Below are 9,156 nucleotides of genomic sequence, written 5' to 3' on the forward strand. Positions count from 1 at the left end.
AAGATGGGAAGACACGGGTTCAGCTCCCCAGGGCGTAGACCCAGACGCAGTATATCTAAAGAACAAGCCAATTCAACATGGGTTTTGGTTAAACAAACAAACAAAAAATGGAAACCACCAAGGTCTTCGGACTCCATTAGGACCACGAGAGTGATACTCTTCCATTCCCGTGGAATGCCACATCCCATCTCTTGGACCGGTGCCACAAGGCTGGTGACGCTGCCCTCGCCTGGGAGACTTTTCCTGTCTGGAACCAAGAGGACAGATCCCTTACATCATATAGAACTAGGTGCGTTATTTTGCTAAATCATGGGTTCTCCCTGCCTCAAAATCGTTAACTAGCATAGACAAGCAGGACTTCCAAAAAACAAAAAGTCAGCCAGGAAGTAATTATGGCGCAGACTTGGGTACTCAATTCCAATTCAATGACTTTATTGGTGAGGGGACAAAAAAAAAAAAAAAAAAAAAAAAGACGTGCAGGAAGGCTGCCAGATTCAATACATTAGATCCATGTGTGTAGCGGCGGAGTTCCCAGGGTGGGAGCCCGGAGCGAATGCTTCACAATTCCATGACCCTCTTGGGTTCATCTGCTGCCTGTGTTTTAGGACAATGATTTTTCCTTCTCCCCAAATAGAGGGAGAGCTTCCACCCTCGCATGTCTGGGCCTCATGGCCAAGTCCCCTGCATTCAGGATGCTGTCAAGCAGTCAATCTTTTTGTTTCCTACCAAAATTCTACACTCCCTTCTGCTGTCCCCCAGATCACTGCTGACAGGAAAACACAGAGCCCTCAGATTCTAGTTACGACCTGGGATGGTCAACGGGACACTCAACAGATCTTTCATTTTAAGCCACGGCACTCCAAACTGCTAGGGTTTGTCTTATTTATGTTTAAGATTTTGTTTAGGGGCGCCTGGGTGGCTCAGTGGGTTGAGCCTCTGCCTTTGGCTCAGGTCGTGGTCTCAGGGTTCTGGGATTGAGCCCCGCGTCGGGCTCTCTGCTCGGCGGGGAGCCTGCTTCCTCCTCTCTCTCTGCCTGCCTCTCTGCCTACTTGTGATCTCTGTCAGGTAGATAAATGAAATCTTAAGGAAAAAAAAAAAAAAGATTTTGTTTATTTTACAGAGAGAGAGAGAGAATGTGTGCCTGCCTAAGCGACCAGGGAGGAGAAACAGAGGGAGAGGGACAAGCAGACTCCCCAATGAGGAGTGGCGTGGGGATCGATCTCACCACTCTGAGATCGTGACCTGAGCTGAAATCAAGAGTCAGACACTTAACCAACTGAGCCACCCAGGTGCCAACCTGGGAAGGGTTTGTTTTAAAGTCAGTTTCTGGGGCGCCTGGGTGGCTCAGAGGGTTAAAGCCTCTGCCTTCGGCTCGGGTCATGATCCCAGGGTCCTGGGATCGAGCCCCGCGTCGGGCTCTCTCCTTGGTGGGGAGCCTGCTTCCTCCTCTCTCTCTCTCTGCCTCTCTGCCTACTTGGGATCTCTCTCTGTCGAATGAATAGATAAAATCTTTAAAAAAAAAAAAGTAAAAAAAAAAAAAAAAGTAAAGTCAGTTTCCTGGAGGTATAATTTACACACGGCGGGGTGGAGGGGCAGGAATGCCCAGCACATTACACACAAGTTTTCACAAACACCTGGAACTGTGGAGCCACTTCCACCATCGCGATCTGAGCCATAAAGATTTCGGTCATTCCCAAAACGTCCTACATACCCCCTTGCGGTCAACCCCTTCCCTCAGCCCTGGCAGTGACAGACTGGTTTTCTTTCCCTCTAATTTTGCCTTCTCCAGAAGGTCACATAAATGGAATCCCACAGCACGGAAGATTTTCAAGCTTCGCTTCTCTCACTTAGCACATGCGGATGGACCTTAGGTACAAACTGTTGGTTTTTAAGCTTGGGACTTTTACTTTCTTGCCAAGGACATGAAATGATTGGCTGTAGCTCATCTTTGCTATGGGGGAACCAAATTCTTGATTTCGGGCCTTTTAATAAAAAGCAGAGGCCTGGGAACAGGGTGACCTCCCAGCTTCGTCTGCCCAGAACTATGGGATTTCCTGGGATTTGGGGCTTTCAGGGGCAAAACCAGGGAAGTCCCAGACAAACCAGGATAGTTGGTCACTCTCCTTGGGACAGCCACCTCCGAGGGCAGGGCTGCACATGGTCCCTGCTCAGATGAGAGGCAGGATGCTCTCTCTGAGCTAACAGCCGACTGTCCTCCCAGTCTCGTCGCCGGCAGAAGGCCAAAGTGGGATCTGCTGGGGCTGGGCCCCGGCAAAGAGCTCACGCTCCAACAGGCCTGCAGCTGTCTTTGAAGGCCCCGGGAGGGGCTGGAGGAAGTAAGAGGAGCACGCAGCGGTGTGCTGAGAAAACAGCAGAGCAGGGCTCCCGTTGGTGCTGGTGCCCACCCCAGGCCTCCCTGGTATGGGACGCGCACAGACACGGGGCATGAAGGTGCTCTGGGCTCATTCTGGTTTTGCTCCTGTCCAGTTTAATGTGCCCAGGGTAAGGCCAGCTCCTACTTTTCTATACCTTCTCTCGCTCCTCCCTCCCAGTGGGGTTTTCCATGTGGAGACTAACTAGGGAGAAGGTGAGAGCCAAGAAATAGAAAATGAATATAAGCAGCTTCAAGTTCTTGTTAGAATTAAAGGGTTTCTCCTATATAAACTTACCAAGACATCAAAGAAAAGTCAGGCAAGGCCACAATACAAGGCTTGAAAATGAGCAGTTCTGTGCCCACATCCTTTCCAGCTGACTTGGGAGAGATACACAGAGGCTAGTTTACCTGAGAACAGGCAGAGCTTCCCCAACTCTGAGCTTCCAATAGCTTGGAAAAGCATGTGATGGGCATAGCTGGTGCCCAAATTAACAGAGGATCGTCCTATCAGTACACACACAAGAAGGTGGGAATTGGTGGGGTCAAAACCATGTCCTAGAGGCCTCGGCTGGCCACTCCCTGAATTAGTGTAACACTGCCCCCTTCTCCAGTAGCTCTTACCATTTGTTCCACCAAGCAGCCGTGAGGCAGGTTAGTAATCATTATCCTCACTTGTACAGGTGAGGAAACAAGGCCCAGAGAGATTAAGTGACTTGCCCAAGGTCGCACAGCGAGTTAGTGGCAAAGGCCGGATTAGAAGCCCGAGCCCCAGAGTGCCCAGGCCAGCGCCCAGCTCCACAAGATCCCTTAGCCCTCTGTCCAGAGCTTGGGCAGGGCCAGGTCTGCACCCTCGGGAGCCCTGGAGGCCAGGGGAGCTGCTGCAGAGAGCACAGGCAGGCTCATACTCACAAGCAGAAACCTGCAGGATCCTTCTCTGTACCACCAGACAGCAACACCCCTGTGCTGGAACAGACAGAAATAAGGCTCAAGTCGGGAAAGCCAAGGGCCACCGCTGTGGGCTTGTCTCCACTCATGAGATGGAGTTTGAGAGTCTGCTTCATTTCCCTCTGGGAACCAGGTCTGCTCTTGTGAGCCGAGCATCAGAGAATATGAGCTCCCGTTGCCTGGAATCAATTCACTCACTCATGCCCCAGTTAGGCCCCGGGGGACCCAGGTGCTGGTGGTGCCCCAGGGGCTGAAGAGGAGGGACACCGGGAGGAGAGAGACAAGATTTCGGTCTTGAAGGGATTCGACGTAACGGAGGAAACAGATATATAAGACAACGTGACATTAATTCAACAGATATTTTTGCTGAGTACCTATGACGTACCAGGCGTGGATGAGGTTGTACCTCAAGTAGCACAGGAACACAGAGGGAATCTGGGGAGGCTTCATGGAAGAGGAAGCATGTGGACTAGGTCCTGAAGATTGAGCAGTTTCACTGGGGAGCTGGTCCCTTCGTGGCTCGAGGGACACAGAGAAGGAAGTGGTCTGGAATTGCTTTGAGTACTTCTTTCTAAATAAACCCTTGCTCTTAGTAGAACAGGAATCCAGCCCTTCAGAAACTCAGTTCTCAGGGATGTGGCATCCTGTTTGACTTTGAGCTGTTGCTTCATCTCTTCAGACCTCAGCTGACCTGTCTGTCAAATGGGACTGAACAATCCTGTGTTTTGGAGGGTGGCTCTGGCCTTCACTAGCGATCTCTGGAGACGTGTTCACACAGAAGTCCTTGAGAAACAAATTCCTCACATGGCCAATGGCAGTCTCTTTCCCACTGTCTGCTGCTCTTGGCTCTCGCCAGGAAACCGGTTTTATTTATAAGAATCACAACCCTAAACTGACCTTTGTTGGGCTATCCACATTCCCTCTCTCGTTTCCCTCTCCTCCAGGAACATTCTCCTCCAAAGATTCCGCAGTGACCACAGAGCACCCGGCATTGAAGAGCGCTTGGAAAGTCAGGAGAGACCAACTCTGGGGGCTGTTTGCTAGATGGGGAAACTGAGGCCCGGAGCGCTCGGTGCTTCGTACCCGGAAACCGAAGGCGTGGGTCTCCCCGTTCCCAAGCCACAGCTCTCCTCATCACGCCACAACTGCTCTGCCTTTTGCTTCTTCCCCGCGCTGGGCAGATTTGCCATCCTCCCTCAGCTTGGGGAAAGTCTCCCTCCCCTGAATGACAGAAGTCTTTAGAGAAATATTTCCCATCATTAAAAGGATTTGCAAGAAAACTGGCACAGCTTCCTCAGCTTTGAAGCTTTTTGGCCCCTCCTGGCCCTTTAATCGTGCTTGGCTCCAGCCCAGTTCCCAGAGCTCCTACCCCTTCAGAAGAGGGGAAGGGCCCACAGCAGAATTCCCGCCATCACCCAGCCTGGCCCTTCAGCACCAGAGGGGACCCCTCAGTGTTTGTTTCAGACCACTCCACCGCCAATGCATCAAGGACTCCCACACAAGGAGCTTCAAAGTCAGAAGGGCTCAGGGTCAAGTCCAAGCATGAGTAAACCCTGAACTTAGGATTGTGCAGCAACCTTTTGAGATGGTTCTGAAGAAGTGTTCTCACGGCCTTTAAAGCCTAGGACGGCTTCAGGGGAATCTCAGTAGATTTCTGCAGGTACGAGATTTGGTTACGACCCATCACAGGAGTACGGAGGGGTTAACAGTCTTACTCCCCCCTTGCTTTTAATTTTCCAGGTGAAGAAGGTGGATAAATGACTATATCTTTTCTCAGGGATTCTCAATTCGGGCTGCACATCAGAGCACCTGAAGACCTAAGCAGCACCCCTATACCAACTGAATCAGAAGGTCTTGAGTGGGCTCTACAGATCCCTGTTTGTTTTAAGTCCCCTGATGGTTCCCACATGCGGCTAAGGTTATGGAGCACAGCCTGAGGTACAGTTTCAGTAGGGAAAAACCTGAGCTCCTAAGCATGGAAAACACAAAATCCAACAATTCCTCTGAAATGAATATTATCAATCTGCCCGTCTCTCTTGGTTGTTTTTGTTTTTTTTTGTTGTTGTTGTTGTTGTTTTTTCCCAGAACTTTCCTGACCACAGATCACAGCCCTCCCAGTTGAGGCTTTCAGGAATTTTTACTGGCTCATCTCTACCTTGCAGTACCTTGGAACAAAGTGATCTGCTGGGAATGGGGTGATCTGACTCGGAATGGGGTGATCTGACTCGGAAGCAAACAAACGAAAACAGAAAAAGAATGATGACACCTTTGACCAATTACTGTGATCCAAATTAAAGTGAATAGCTCAACCATGACTGCTCAGATCCAAGTGTGATGCAAATTCAGGAAGCTTCCGTGTGGACAGTCCAAGTGCAATCCACAGATAGTAGGTCAGTCACATTTGGCCCTGGACACACTCACCAGCTGGAGGAGCAGCAGGAACCAGAATCCTTGACCACATGGTGTGAGTTCAGCCAATGGGCACAGTGGTCCAAGGGTGCTCTTATGAGAGTCATAAATATGTAAACACCCAAGGATGGGAGCCTTTTCAAGGGACCCTGTAGATGCTGGCACTGCTTATACCACACCAAAGAGATGCACACACAAGAAATAGCAACCCCACCAACACTTTTTATGCGAACTCTTATAAAAGCTCCATCTCTCTGGGAAGACACCCCTACGGAGTCTCTCACCACCCTACCCCTTGCTTTTGCTTGAGAGAGCCATGGCTATCTAACAGAATGCCTTTGATGGGATGGGGAAAAAGTCTGGAAATGTTTCTACATTAGACAGAGGGTGATATTCCAACCACTCTAGCTCCAGACCTCTCTTTACATCCCACGTAACAATGGAAAAATCAGCTCTGAGTCCAAAAAGGATCAGTAGTATCGGAAGATATACAGTTTGTAACACCAGCTAGGGAACATGGAAGACAATTTCTCCTACATCAACTGCTTTATAAGACTTACAAATTAAAAAAAAAAATTTTTTTTTTGAGAATGTGAACACAACAATGAGGCATTCTACCTATTTGGGAGAGCTCAAAATCGGGAATTTAGAAACATAGCATGGGGCATTTCGGTAACGAAATTTAAAAGTGGCACAAATGAGAATTCTTCATTATAATTTTTGTATGTTCTAAAAGCCCAGCTAAATCTTGCTTTTCTGTTTTATTTTGTTGTTAAAAAGATACCTAGTCATTCCATAATTATTTAATCTTACCTTAAAAACAGAGACAGCTTCAATCTCTGATGAGCAAGAGAAAACTGACATGCCAGTTATAGCAGCCTTGACTAATCAGAGACTGGGCCCACATGCTTCATTTTGCACAGACCAACTTTTCAATTCAATGAGAGTTCAAAACACAAGTCATTAGCTTCTCAAAAGAATGGGGACTTCTAAATTCCTGGGGTGGGGGGGGTCCCTAAATTCCACAGCTGAACCGTGTAGTTAGTAAACACCAGCATTCACTGGTGAGTCTTTAAAGACTCCCTCTCCAATCAAACAGGAAACGATGAGTTGGATTAGCTTCTGCAATCCAGATAATTCTCAAATGTATCCACTTATCACTCTCTGATTTACTGCAAAATGATGAGGCAGATACATGTGTTACCAAAAACACAAACACTCTAAAATGGAAACTAAGTTTCCTTCAGTTGGCAAAAATCCCCTAACTGATATTCCAGGGAGGGAGGATTTTAAACTCCCAAGAGAAAAAGATAACTAAGAAGACTTTCTTAGGTCAAGGGCCAAAAGCTATTAATACAAAAAGCTTCTGATAATAATGGGCATTTAGAAAGAAGACACCCCCCGCATGTTATAATTTGCCCTCTCTTGGATTAATATGCTCCTTTGAGAAAGCAGCTTTTACCCAGGCCCTTCGAACCAGAGCCAGAACTCCCTCACTTCCCAATTCAGAAAGGGCACCCCCTGAGTTCAGAGGGACCTCAGAGGCCACCACTTCCAGCTCAAGTCGTGAACCCCCCCCCAGGGTCCCTCCCAAAGGGTGGGGGTGCAGACAGAGTGGGAGAGGGAGTAGCAAACTGCCATTTTACGAGGCGAGGGGCTGTGGCTTCCTCAAGTGTCTGGAGACCACATAAGGGCGCATTCAGTCATCCCAGCACAAAACTAGCATGATCTCAGCAGAATCTGGGATGAAAAAAGAACCCACCCCCTTAGAAATGAGAGAGGCGCTCCAGGGAGGGTTTAAAGAAAGAAACCAAAGTTGCCAAGCAGTTTAACCCTGTCCCCCAACCCCCCGTCGGCTTCCCGTGCTCTCTTGCCAAAGACCCTTTCCCTCTGCATGAAGTGCTACCTAGAATGTAAATCTTTCGCCCTCACCTGCAACCAGGTGACCCAGATGAGAAAAAGCAGTGGGAAAAATCAACAGACGCGACTCGTTTAGGGAACTCAAGCCGGTCCCAGAAGATTCCTTTAAGCCAGTCTCAGAAATGAGAAACCACTGGGAATGAGATTCCTTGGGAATCTGAGCATTCTCCTTTATTACCCTCTCCCAGGGGAAAATAAATATAGAAACAGTATTTCCTCTCGCAGGTTTGGCAGGGACCAGTCCAGGGCAAGGAAGTGCAAAAGACTTTCCCAAATGAGAAGGGGATAGGGGGCGTCCGCAACACCCCGCTTAAGGGGCCGCTCTTTCAACCCTCTTTCCGAAAGATCTTTAACCCTTGGCTTCTAGATCCCGGCCCCGGGGCTCCCAGCACCGGCGCGAGCCGGGGAGCCGGCACGACCCGGGCCGGTCCGCCCACCACGGTTTGGCCAGGATCCCCGCCCTCGGCCAAATCTAAAACTTGCTCCAGCTACGCACGGAGTGGAGCCCTCGGGCCGGGACGCCTCAGCGCGCTCCACCTGCCGGGCATCCCCGTTCGGCCCCCAGCCCTCCACTTCGCCCGACCGCTGCCCGGAGATGCAAGAGCGAAGGACTCGCACAGAGACGGCTACCGGAGCGGCCGCAGGACTGGGGCAGCCCGACCCAGCGGGAGCGGAGCTGCGCGCCCACCCCACCGCCCAAGGGCACCCTCCGCTCAGCCTGGTCGCCGGGGCCCGCGGGCAGCCCTCCCCTCCGACAGGCGCCCGGGCCCGACGACCCAACGACTTGCTCCTTTGCCCCCAAGCGGCGCGGCGCGGTTCTGAACTCACTCAGGGCCTCCTTGGCTTCGGCATCTTTCCGGGGCGGCCGGGGCTTGGGTCGCCGGGGGCACCCTCCCTCCTCTAACAGGTGGGACGCCTCCCACGCCGACCCCCGCCCTCTGCGCCCGGGAGGGTCCGAGAGCCCGGGCCGAAGCCGCCACCTAGGAGCCCACTCGCGGGGCCCGCCGCGCCGTCGTCGCCCGGGTCTTCCGCCCAAGTCCGGGCCGGGCGGGCGCCGCCGGCTCTGCTCACCTGAGTCCCGACGGGACGCGAAGCGCCAGCAGTGCCGCCCCCCGCCAGCCCCGGCCCTCCTCGCCCGCGCCGGGCGGCCGGAGCCGCCGGTGCGTGCGCGCCGCGCCGGGACCCGCGCCCTCACCTTTGTACCGCTCCATCGGGGCCGCGGCGTGCGCTCCCCGCCGCTCGGCTCCCGCGCTGCGCTCTCGGCGCTCGGCTCCGCGCCCCGGCCGCCGCGCTGGCCCCTCCCCGTGAGGTCACGCTCGCCGCCGGACCTCCTGGCGCGCGGGCCGCGCCCGGGGCTCTCGGACCCCGTCCCCGCCCGGCGCGCCGCCCCCGCGGGGGAACTCCGCGGCCGAGCCCCGCGGCGCTCAGCTCGGTGCGCGTCCCGGGCCCTGCCGCCCGCCCGCGGCCGCCTGGCGGCTCCTTCTCGTCCGGGACCCGGGGGCGGCGGG

At 52.6% G+C, this 9,156-nt stretch overlaps 1 protein-coding gene across 1 annotated transcript in view; it reads right to left on the reverse strand.

Annotated features, from left to right (window-relative positions):
- The window catches only part of LOC111144838 (actin filament associated protein 1 like 2), a 97,050-nt gene extending 88,136 nt beyond the window's left edge, over window positions 1-8,914 (reverse strand). Inside the window, exon 1 of the mRNA XM_022499360.1 lies at window positions 8,844-8,914. Coding sequence (XP_022355068.1) covers window positions 8,844-8,859 — 16 coding nt within the window. The 5' untranslated portion in view covers window positions 8,860-8,914. The remainder of the gene's footprint in view (window positions 1-8,843) is intronic.
- Between the last annotated feature and the right edge of the window lie 242 nt (window positions 8,915-9,156).

This window comes from Enhydra lutris, unplaced genomic scaffold (assembly GCF_002288905.1).
Source record: "Enhydra lutris kenyoni isolate GAN:26980312 unplaced genomic scaffold, ASM228890v2 scaffoldscaffold12, whole genome shotgun sequence".
Classification (NCBI taxonomy): Eukaryota; Metazoa; Chordata; class Mammalia; order Carnivora; family Mustelidae; genus Enhydra; species Enhydra lutris.